We start from the raw sequence: 12,198 nt of genomic DNA, 5'->3' as shown, positions 1-12,198 counted from the left end.
GCAGTTCCGCTCCCGACCGCCAACGGCGCCTGCAGTACCGCTCCCGACCGCCAACGGCGCCTGCAGTACCACTCTCGACCGCCAACTGTGCCTGCAGTACCGCTCCCGACCTCCAAAGGCGCTGCAGTTCCGCTCCCGACCGCCAACGGCGCCTGCAGTACCGCTCCGGACCGCCAAAGGCGTTGTAGCACCGTTCGCAACCGCCAACCTTTTCGCCTTGCCTGAGGTGTGGTGACCCTCAGGTTAAGCCAATGCCAGTCATCCCTCTAATGGGAGAGCAGCCCTATGGTGTGATAAGACTGTGGCTTACCTTACCTTTAATGCCACTAGGCTGGCAATCCAAAACCTGAGCCAAACATTCCGAACATGCATTCAAATCCCACTGTGGCAGATGGTGAAATTTGGATTTTATACAAATTTGGAATAAGATACTTGCCTAATGATTGCCATAAAAATCCATCTGGTTCACTGATGTCTTTCAGAGAAGGATGACCGTTGGCCTACATGTGCACCAGAACAACAACAATGTGGCTGATTCTTAACTACCCTCTCAGCAGTTAGGGATGGGCAATAGATGTTGGCCCAGCTGGAAAGTCCTAATCCATGAACAAATTTAAAATAACTTCAAATACGGACTGATTGGCATGGGAGTTTCGAGAACTGCATTATAGTCTTTAAAATGGATACGAGCATGGTTGTTAAGATAGCTGTCAAGGGTCAGGAGAGCTTGACAAATTCTTTCTCAAACTTCATATAGTTCCTAATTGAATCATTCTGTAGAGAACATTTTCTTGAATGGGCATATTTATCTGCAGCTGTTCTGTGGAATTGACACTTGGTATTGTTTGTTGATTATGATAGAATAGAATCCCTACAGTCTGGAAACAGGCCCTTTGATCCAACAAGTCCAATCTGACCCTCAGAGCAACCCATCCAGACACATCCCCCATGACCTACCTAATCTACACATCCCTGAACACTATGGGCAATTAAGCATGGCCAATCCACCTCACCTGCACATCTTTGGAGGAAACCCACACAGACACAGGGAGAATGTGTAAACTCCACGCAGTCACCCCAGGGTGGAAGCGAACCTGGGTTCCTGGCATCGTGAGGCAGCAGTGCTAAGCACTGAGCCACCATGCCACCCTTGCTCCAAACTCAAACTCAAAGACCTTCCAGATGCTGCATCTCCAATTTTGCCACATAACAAAACAGAATTGTAAGAAATCAGTTTGATTCGAACAGGTTGATTAGAAATATCTATATGGAATTAATAAAAACATTTAAAAGCGAGATGGAGTGAAGGGCTGAAGTGATTAAATGGCAGAAGGAGTTGAGCAAATTTCCACTTGAATCCATGCCTGTTTCTCTTGGACAGTTTCAAAGAACAATAACAGCTTTAACTTATTAAGATGTCCAAGATTTCTCACAGTTGAGATATCAAACAAAATTTGACATGGAGCCAAAAAAGAGCATTAGGACAGATGCCAGTAACTATGGTAAAATGTGTAAGTTTTGAGAAGCATTTGGAAAATGGTGAAGAGGTAACAATTTATATTAACTCACAATTGTTTCATATCTATTTCCATAATTATCCCAATGTGTGTTTCGTAAAACATGCTTTGGGATATACTTCCCATCTGAACTTGATACATTGCCAAATAGTTCAATGTTGGTGACTCACAGGACAAACATTAATGTGTTCTCAATCTTGAATCATGTGGTTTTTAAGGAAGGGGTGTGAATGTGTTTAAGAATCAGAACTGAAAGTTCAGAAAAGGCAGATGAAGAACAAGCTGTAAAATGGCAACCAGAAAAGAGGTGTGTGATCTCACCAATGAACTGACCTGCTCCATCTGCCTGGAGATGTTCACCGACCCAGTGTTTCTGGACTGTGAGCATCATTACTGCAGGTCATGCATCTCCCAGAGCTGGGAGAAGACATTAGGAAATGTTTCCTGCCCTGAGTGTCGGCAGGTCTTCAGCCAGAGGAACATCAGGCCAGCCCGGACCCTGGCAAGCATTGTGGAGAAGTTCAGAGAGCTGAAGGCAAAGATTACAGAGCAAGAGGAAGGGGCTTACTGTAAGGAGCATGAGGAGAAGCTGAAACTGTTCTGTGAAGTGGAGAAGGAAATGATCTGTGTGAACTGTTGGAATTCAGACCATAAAATGCATGATGTGACTATTTTAAAAGAAGCTGCCCAGAGAAACAAGGTAGACAATCACTGAGCCACTGACAGTGGGATCATGATGGGGAAGACAGGGTGGTTGGTGGGGGGTGTTAAATGGGAGAGTTTGTTCAAAGAATTGGTGGGAAAGGGAGACAGAAGAGGAGTTACAGCTGAAGTAGGGAGGAAGGAAGAAATATAACAAGAGGAAAGTGAAGGGTATAAGAGGAAAAAAATAGATGTGAAGTGTAGGGGAGAGATATTTGAATAGAAAGGAGAGGTGAGAAGGATTGGGGTTTCCAAGTTATTGAAAGGAGTAGATTTCAAAATACTTTTGTTTCTTGTACAGACTGGGTTTAGAGGCCATTGTCCAAATATGACAACAGTCCTTTCAGAAGTGAAAATAGGAACAGAAAGGACAGTAGAAGTTTAGATCCTGCATTTTGCAAATGAAAATTGATGCTCTATCAAGTGTTAAATTTAAAACTGAGATTTATAGATTGTTATTCACCAAATGTATTACAGGTTAAGGCATAAAGGTAAGCATCAAGATCAGCAATTATCTCATTGATTACAGTCATTTCTATTTATATATAAATTATTTAGCCATGGATGTGAGTTATTTCAATACCTGTGCTTGAGTTTGGGTAACTCAGTGTTGAGTGATACATTAAGGAGGACCCAATATCAGCATTTTTATAGGCCATCCAAGCATTTAGCCTTGTACAAGGGATTTACTGGTGTTGAGCCTTATATGTGAGGTACTCCCAGCTTCAGCTACACAAGTAGAGTACACCAGTGGTTAGCTATGTATTGTATGTGGAATATTCGGGTGTCTGGCTTTGTATACAGTGTATTTCAGATTCTAGCTAGACATTGATTGTTTTCTTTCTGTAGCCATATTCCAGTATCTAAGTATATGCATTTGGTTTTCTAATGTCCAGCCATACATATTGGGCATTCTACTGTCTAGTCTCCACCTATGTAAATCAAGTGTTTCTGCGCCTGGTTATGTTTCTGAAGTACCCCAGTGTCTGTAGCCATATATGTGTTTATTGTGTTGCTGAGATAGTCTAACGGGCATTGCTGCTTCCCGAACGAAGCTCAGACCCTGACTCAAAGCCATTTCAGAGACACCATTGACTTATGTGATGAAGCCTGTTTATTTCATGAATTACACGCAGTTTCACTGGAACTTGCCTTTACTCATATTACTAAAAGTTATTAAATGTTTCAGGAAGAACTCCAAACATATTTGGATTGGTTGGATTGCGAAGTTAAGAACATAACTGAAAATAAAGAGAGTCAAGAGGCAAAAATGGAACAACTGAAGGTAAAAATAGAATAATTCCACTGTTAATTTTTTGAAAAGTCATTCTTGAAATATGGCAAGACTGGGAAATTTTTGTCCATCTCTAGTTGTGCTTGGGATGTTGAATCTACTTGGACATGTAATCCAGGACATTGAAAGCAAACAGGTGGGTTTGATTGAGGATGGGGAGGGGGTGTCACTTTTCAGAAAATATTTTTGACTTAAATCTACCCCTAGCCGATCCACTTTCAGCTTTAACTGAAATTGAAAGTTAGTTGGACAACTAACTTGATTCGGAGAAACAGTTTGAAATTTGAAATATGGTAATGAGGATGGGTATTTTTGCTTTTGGGCTTTTGCTTCTACTGACCAAGCTAGCCTAGAGTTGGGAACTGTAGCAGATTTATCAAGACAAGGTGTTGGATTCAGGAATTTAAATGCTTCCAGATACCTGCCTGAGGAAATTCCACAGCCAGAAGCTTCACCAGTGGCCCTCCCCACCAGTTCCTGACCTCCCTCTCTCACCAGGCGGCTATAACTCCTACACCCACCAGATCCTGACCTCTTCCCCACCTCCTTCCACAACCCCAACCCACTATGCTCCAGTGAGGCAATTTCTGTTCTAGTTTTAGACTCTAATTATTCCTGATCCCTATCCAGGAAGGCTACAATTCTCTCCACCACATGAGCAATGGCATTACTTCCTCTCCCTATCCCCCTCCATGGAGGACCAGGTACCTTCACAGGCTCCAATCCTCTTTGTCACGAGGGCTCCACTTCTGTTCTACCTCTCCCATCCCTACTCCATCAGAGATACTCCAGTCAACCTTCTGGCCATTGACCTCCTCTAACGACTCCTGTTTCCCAGCATAGGTTCACCTGTTCCAATATTGTGTTAAGTTTTGGTCACCTCATTACAGGAAAGAAGAGGCTTTAGAGAGGGTGCAGAGGAGATTTACTAGGATGCTGCCTGGACTGGAGCGCAGGTCTTATGAGGAAAGGTTGAGGCAGCTAGAGCTTTTACAATTGGAGCAAAGAAGAATGAGAGGTGATTTGGCAGAGGTGTACAAGATGATGAGAGGCATTGATAGGGTAGATACCCAGAGACATTTTCCCAGGGCGGAAATGATGATTATGAGAGGGGCATAACTTTATGGGCATTGGAGGAAGGTGTAGAGGAGATGTCAGAGGTAGGTTCTTTATACAGAGAAAATGGTAGGTACGTAGAATGTGCTATGGGCAGTGGTAGTGGAGTCAGATACATTTGAAACATTTAAATGACTCTTGGATAGGCATGTGGATTTGTTTTCTATTCATTTGTAGCATGTGGGCATTGCTGGCTGGCCAGCATTTCTTGCCCATCCCTAATTGCCCTTGAGAAGGCGGTGGTGAGCTGCCTTCTTGAACCACTGCAGTGGATGGTAGTATAACGTAGGCTATGCAGGGTAGTTTGTTCTTAGTAGGATAATAGGTTGGCATAACATCGTGGGCCAAAGGGCCTGTACTGTTCTATGTTCTATGCTGTAAAATGCTGGTAGCGTCTGAGCAGAGGCAATCAGATGTAACATTTTAGACCTTTGATCACTGGAACCTTTTTTTAAATTAATTTACTATTTACCACTGACCCCATGCTGTAGTCCTACAAGACTATTTAGAGCCCACTGTGCCCCAAGCACTTGACTGTGTCCAAGCCTCTGAAGTGAAATTAAGGATTTTTTAAAGGACTTTTTTCCCTTACACTTTGAGACATGGCTATGTATAGGCTCTGGGAAAAGTTAGCAAGGCAATATTTACTGCCCTTTCTTAGAGACCCCGAGAGCATTCACTTATCTACATATTGTGCAGCTAATCAAATTCTTGAACTTGTTCTTGAAAATGTGCAAATGCTTCCTGTATGCACATTGTAGCCTGAAACATAGGTGTTCCACAATCCTGTTTTTATCCTCTCAAACAGTACAGCAGAGACCATTCATCCCATAATGTCTGTGCCAGCTCTTTCAAAGAGCCACATAGTTAGCCCTACACCCTGGCTATTTTCCCATGGTCCTGGAAATCCTTTCCCTTGTCAACCATAAGTCAATATACATTGAAAAGTTGCTGTTTAAGCAGTTTCCACTAACGTGGAGACAATGAATTCCAGATCACAAGGTGAGGACTCTTTCCACTGCATTCTTCCTGAATGTTAACTAGGACCGGTGTTTTCTCTGCTCCAGGTACAATCGGACCAGCTGATGGACACAATTCAAAAAGAGTTTGAGAAGATGCACAACTTCTTGAATGAGCAGGAAGAGATCATGAGAATCAAACTGAGACAGGAGGCGGACAATATGTTAAAAAAATTGGAAGATTACATTGGAGCGCTTAACGATAGAGTCTTGACCAATGAGCAGCTCATCTCAGAGCTACAAACGCGACTAAAAGTAACTGACACTGCAGAATTTCTCAAGGTATCAACTAAAGCGAAAGAAGGAGGTTGCTTGATTTTGGAATTTAGCTTGTTTTGGCATTCATTCCAGTTCTGTTTTTTTTTCTCTTTATTTAGGATGTTAAGGGCTTTCTCACCAGGTATGTTCCTTCTTATTGTGTGCACTTTTACTTTACTTGTTGCTGTTGCTGCTCATGCAAATTATATTATTTTCCCTAGATATGCAGACCGAGCTGAGCTGCCAGAAGAGACTGATGTTGAAATGACCATGGAAATCTTCGGCGAGCCCTTCCAATTTTTCAGAGTTTGGAAGGGAATGAGGAGAATAATCGAGCCAGGTAAGAGCCAGAGTGACCTCTTCGGGCATCCCCTTCACTTTGCTCAACTGCTCGTGGGACGTGGGGGTTGAATAGTCGTCCTTCCATTGAATTCAGCAGGAGTGATGATCGGGCAGTTTCTGTGATGGGTGGCTGGCCTGAGGCGACGTGTGGCAAGTTGAAAATCTGCTCCACATACTTTGCATTGAGCAGCAACTGTTTTCACATTTTGCCGGAAAAACCCTTCATTTGGTGAAATAATAAATATCTAAGTACTGAAATAAAAATGATGACCATGTAACTATTTTGATCGTCATTAAAAACCTATCTGGTTCACTAATATTCTTTCGGGAAGGAACTCTGCCATCCTCACATTGGCTGGGCTGGGCTACATGTGACTCCAGGCCCCCAGCAATGTGGTTGACCCTTAGCTGTCCCCTGGGCAATTAGGGGTGGACAATAAATGCTGACCGAGCCAGAGATGCCTGCATCCCACAAAAGCACAAATATAAATTATTCATGCTGCTCAGTAATATTCTTGGCAAAAATTGTAACTTTCTTTCCTAATTAGGGATGAGTAATAAATGTTGGTCTAGCCAATGACAGCGTTAGATGTGGGTGTCACTGGCCAGGCCGTCATTTATTGTCCATCCCTAATTGTTAAGAGTCAACCATTGTTATGGGTCTTGAGTCATATGTAGGCCAGACAAAGTAAGAAGACAGTTTCCTTCCCTAAATGACATTAGAGAACCAGGTGGACTTTTCTCCCGAACAGTTGAAATATGGTCATTATTCGACTCTTAATTCCAGATCTCTGATTTTTTCTTAATTCAGTTTCCACCACCTGTCATGGCAGGATTTGAACCGAAGCCCCCAGAACATTACCTGAGTCTCTGGATTAATAGTCTAGTGACAATACCGCATGTTGCTGGAGAAAATTGGCAGGTCTGCAGCATTGTGGAGAGAAAGCAAAGAAAACAATTTGGGTTTAGTGGTAGTAGGAACTGCAGATGCTGGAGAATCTGAGATAACAAGATGTCGAGCAGGATGAACACAGCAGGCCAAGCATCATCATAGGAGCAGGAAGGCTGCCGTTTTGGGCCTAGACCCTTCTTCAGAAATGGGCTTTGGGCCTAGGCCCTTTCAGAAGAAGGGTCTAGGGCCAAAACGTCAGCCTTCCGGCTCCTCTGATGTTGCTTGGCCTGCTGTGTTCATCCAGCTCTAATTTGAGTTTAGTGACTTCTTCAGAACTGATAGAAGCAAGAAAACAGTGGTATTTATGCAGATGACCACGGGGTGGCAGTAGGGAGATAGAATCTGGACTGTTTGGAAACAAGTCCACACCAGACCCATCCCCCTATAACCCACCTAATCTACACACCCCTGAACACTACGGGCAATTTAGCATGGCCAATCCATCTAAACTGCATATCTTTGGAGTGTGGAAGGAAACCGGAGCGCCTGGAGGAAACCCATGCAGACACCAGGAGAATGTGCAAATTCCACACAGACAGTCACCCGAGGCTGGAATCGAACGCAGGTCCCTGGTGCTGTGTGTGTGTGTGTGTGTGAGAGAGAGAGAGACTCTAAAGGGTATTCAGAGAAAGGGATTGTTGATGGTAAGCCAAGGAAGAAGAATGGCTAAATAGTTGACAATAGGACAATAAATAGGTGAGAATAGGTTGGTTGTGCTGATTACAGGACCTGGGTGTCAGGTTGGGCAAAGCACAGAGAAGGAAGTATTCAAGATCTAAAATTATTGAACTCGATCTTGAATCCTGGAGGCTGCAGGGTCTCCAGGTGGAAGATGCGGTGATGTTCCTCCAACTTGATCTGAACCTCACTGAGCACAGCAGTAGGTCTGAGACAGAAATGTTGACCAGGGAGCACAGTGGTTTTTTGAAGCAGCAGGGCAACTAGAAACTCATGGTCATTTTTAGAGACAAAATGTAGGTGTCATGCAAAACCATCACCCAGTCAGCATTTTGTCTCCCCAGTGTAGGGGAGACCGCATTGTGAACGGCGAAGACAGTATGGTAGAACAGGATTGTTTCAGATCTCCAGCACCAGCAGCTCATTGTTTTATCGTAGTAAATATTCTTGGCTCTGTGCTATCTACCTGATTTCTCAACCCAGCCAACCAGAAGAAAATTAGTTTGTTAGGCCTGTTATCTACGCTTCTTGTCTGTATGGGTAGCACTGGTGCCTCTGTTAGAATCTTGGGAAGTCTACAGGAAGTTTAAGGTCCATGAATTTGTCTCCTCACATTGCTGGGGCTATTGGATCTCAGTGCATCTAGTTGGGCTTTATGCTACAGATGAGGAGCCAGCATCGAAAATGACATTTTCCAAATTAAAAACCATACGGGCAAGGCTGAAAACATAGCACTGTTAATGTTTTGGAAAACAGCAGCAGTAATGGGGCAGCACTTTCTCAGTCTTGCCCTGCTGGTAGAATTGAGATTAGACTTGATGCTCAAATCTTTACAGTGGGACCTGCACCCATGACTTCGGAACTCAGTGATGGTAATGCTGAGCCAGGTTTGACATCTAAAATCTTGCGTATAATGTACGTGGGAGAGGATGTTCATGGTGTATGCACATATTGAGTTGAATTAGCTTTATTGTCACACATACTGAAATGGGTACAGTGAAAAATTTACAAGTCACTACTTGCGCTACCTACTTTGGTACCTCTACCCAGACACAGATTCTTCAATATAAGTTTTTAGGGAAGAAAAGAACAATTGGAAAAATTAAAAAATAAAATGCCCAGCATTACAAATCGTACGAAAAAATGAGAAGTAGAAATATAAACTGTTCAGAACAACAGTCCTTCCAAACCAGTCCATGCTGGCACGTAGCCTCCCGTCCACACTAAGCCTTGACTCCAGACTGTGCTAGGCTTCACCTCAAGGTTGGGAGATCGCTCTGGAATCACCTTGAGACTGGAAGTCCTGGCTGAGCCCATGCCCGGCCAAAAGACCACCATATTGGGCTGGGAGACCACCATACCATGCCGAAACACCGCCACACTCAACGGATAAAGCATTCTTTCTCAAAGGCAAGGGACCTTTGAACTGAATATGGGTGATGATTAGAAGATATGTCTTGTTAGTTAGCTTTAATATGAATATAATACAAGTGAGAAGGTCCAGTTCAAATGCATTGCCACTCGCCTTTTGCTAGACAGGTCTCAGAGCATCCTAAAATATCCTGTGAAAGCAATGCGGCAATGTGATAGATCTGAGAGATTATTTGGCTCCATGGTTTCCATGCGGAATTGTTGACACTTTTCCACCTCTCAGTTGCTAATAGATGGATATTGGGCTGCTTACTCTTCAATCCCGTCAACCATATCTTATCAAACAAAAACAAATTGTTGGAAAGGCTCAGCATCTCTGGGGAGAAAGTAGAATTGTTTCAGGTCCAGTGGCCTTACTTCAGATCTCATTGTAGTGAGGAAAAGATTGGTATTTGTGCTGAAGATGAGGTGGATGGAGGAGAGAGGAGTAATGGTAGGACAGACAAAGGAATGAGAGAACCACTGTGTGCTCAATGAGGACCATGAGTGGTAGTCGCCCATGTGATGACAAGGCCTGGCCTGTGGGGGTTGGGTAAAGACATGGGAGAAGATGTTCAGGCCCTAAAACTATTGAATCAATATCAAGTGCAGCAGGCTGTAGTGTCCCCAAGCAGAAAATGAGATGCTGTGATTCCAGCTTGCGCTGAACTTCACCGGAGCACTGCAGCAAGACTGAAACAGAAATGTTGGCCAGGGAACAGGATGGTCTGTTGAAATGGCAGACAACCGGAAGCTCAGAGTAATTTTTATGCTAAGAAGGTCACCCAGTCCGTGTTTCATCTCCCCAACCATGTCTTCTAATCGCCAACCATGTTCAGTCAGTAGTTCTCCATTGGTGGTGCTGTTTTCAGTCCATTAACATTACTTTCAGCCTTGTCCTTTTGAACCAGTAAGGTCTCATAACTTGGAAAACTGTTAGTCTTGGAACTCAAAATGCTTGAATATAACACACTAGTCTCTGAGTTTGGAAAGGCAGAGATCACACTGATTCTAATCAATGTAGATTTGAACTGTCATGAAATATCGATTTTAAATAAACTGAACCACATAAATGGGGCTGAGCGAATGTGAAGAAGTTCTTCATATACCTGTCCCTGAGGCTCCCTGTTTCCTGGGCCGAGGAAGCTGGTGAGGACACCTCATCATCTGTACACATGTCCCGAATCAGTCATGTTTCTCTTATATAACGGCTTCCCATTTGGGTTCTCTTCCAGTTCCAGAGTCTCTCACCTTGGACCCAAATACAGCAAATAGTCAACTGATCATTTCCGAGGATCTGAGGAGTGTGCGGCACAGTAGTGAAGAGCAGGATGAAGAGGAAGATCTTCCTGATCCACTGGAACGATTTGATGAATACTTGTACGTTTTGAGCTCACAGGGTTTCACATCAGGGATTCACTATTGGGAGGTAGATCTTAGAAACAAGGTCCAGTGGGTTATAGGTGTCTGTGGAGAGTCTTCCGGGAGGAAGGGAGCCTTCCTACCTTTAACTACAGAAGGATATTGGGTTGTGAGTTTGTTTAATGAGAATGATTACAGAGCATCAACTGTGGAAAGTACCACCATTCCTGTTAAAGTGAAGCCTTGGAAGCTGGGCATTTACCTGGACTATGAGGGAGGAGAGCTGACATTTTACAATGCAGATAACATGTCTCACCTGTACACTTTCATTGACACATTCATTGAGAAACTCTTTCCCATCTTTAGTCCCTGTAATAACCTAACTGGTAAAAATGGTGAATCACTCACACTGCTCACTGGTTAACAAATCTCTGCTTTGCTCCCTTCTGTGTACAAGAGGAGAAATCTTGGGGTTGCTGGGAAAAACGAATTGCATCAGTTAAGCCATTCTACTCTCTTAAAAATTAAATCAGTCAGGTGGGGCACTATAACAGAGTCAAAATCAAATAGTCAATAGAAACATTCAGAACTGGAATGAAAACTTAACAAAATGTTGCTATTCGGGGTGATGATACACCGCAGCCTCTGCAGTGCCCATTGGTCTTGAAAGGCCTCTCTTGTGCCAGTGGGTACTGCCTGGGCCCTGCTGATGTCCACCTTCACTAGCCTTTAGTACTTTGTTGCAACTGATTGGCTCTGTTGGCAGTTATCCAACCTACGCTCCGTCCAATCGATATTCAATCTCATTGACTTCAATAGCAATATCTGGAGCTGAATTTTCAGTTGAGGTTGGGACCATTTTGAAGATGGTTTAGGCTCATAATGTGGTAGCACTACAATCCTGAAGGTCAGGATTGGATGGTGGGCTGTTGCCAAGTTGTAGGTAGTCAGCCATCTGCAATCCAATGTGCTTCAGGGGCCAATTAAGACCTGGTTCCCACACCAACAGGGATATCCAATTGGCATTGTAGGCAGCCCACAGGAACAGTGCAGACCAGGGCAGGTAGGTGGGAGAAGGGTCACCCCTCCAGGATCATGCTCTGACCTTCTCCCTCCTTGTCTCTACCTTTAGACCAGCTGTTCACAGAGCTCAGCTGGTGGGTCTGTCAATCTGAGGATTGGAGGGTCTCCCATTGGGCCTCCAGTGTTCATGGTCAACCTGTCATAGCTGATTGGATGGTGACTGTGTTCTCTGGCTTATAGTGGGCTCCTTATTTTAAAATTGTCTACAATGAAACATGTGTCTTGTAAGTGGCAACTGATGCAGTTCTGGCTATTTTGCATTCCTACCATTCAACCCCCACCTTTCTTTATGTTTGTGTCTCACACTTTGCTATATTTGTCCATCTAGCTGTCTATGTATCACACTGCCTTTGTTCATTTGTCTATTTGTAGTGTTTATAATTTCCAATGTCATTCTCTTGTATTCTGTAATAGCAGTAAGAGACACTTAATCACCAATAGTGACAGATGCATACCACATTAGTG

General features: G+C 43.6%; 1 protein-coding gene across 1 annotated transcript; it reads left to right on the top strand.

Annotated features, from left to right (window-relative positions):
• Window positions 1-1,788: 1,788 nt before the first annotated feature.
• Window positions 1,789-11,818, top strand: LOC125446616 (E3 ubiquitin-protein ligase TRIM39-like). The gene is made up of 6 exons (XM_048520320.2): window positions 1,789-2,217; window positions 3,409-3,504; window positions 5,697-5,930; window positions 6,026-6,048; window positions 6,128-6,246; window positions 10,524-11,818. The coding sequence occupies exons 1-6, from the start codon at window positions 1,807-1,809 to the stop codon at window positions 11,072-11,074; spliced, it is 1,434 nt and encodes a 477-aa protein (XP_048376277.1). The 5' UTR covers window positions 1,789-1,806; the 3' UTR covers window positions 11,075-11,818.
• The last annotated feature ends 380 nt before the right edge of the window (window positions 11,819-12,198 follow it).

The sequence above is a fragment of the Stegostoma tigrinum genome, chromosome 34, assembly GCF_030684315.1.
Source record: "Stegostoma tigrinum isolate sSteTig4 chromosome 34, sSteTig4.hap1, whole genome shotgun sequence".
NCBI classification, from domain to species: domain Eukaryota; kingdom Metazoa; phylum Chordata; class Chondrichthyes; order Orectolobiformes; family Stegostomatidae; genus Stegostoma; species Stegostoma tigrinum.
This window is presented reverse-complemented; position numbering and strand designations above follow the sequence as displayed.

Excerpts from the sequence above, each read along its gene's own strand:
- LOC125446616 (XM_048520320.2), top strand. The coding sequence starts at position 1,807 with ATGGCAACCAGAAAAGAGGTGTGTGATCTCACCAATGAACTGACCTGC. Across the intron at positions 3,505-5,696 it reads CAAAAATGGAACAACTGAAG|GTACAATCGGACCAGCTGAT; the intron begins GTAAAAATAGAA and ends TCTCTGCTCCAG. Across the intron at positions 5,931-6,025 it reads ACACTGCAGAATTTCTCAAG|GATGTTAAGGGCTTTCTCAC; the intron begins GTATCAACTAAA and ends CTCTTTATTTAG.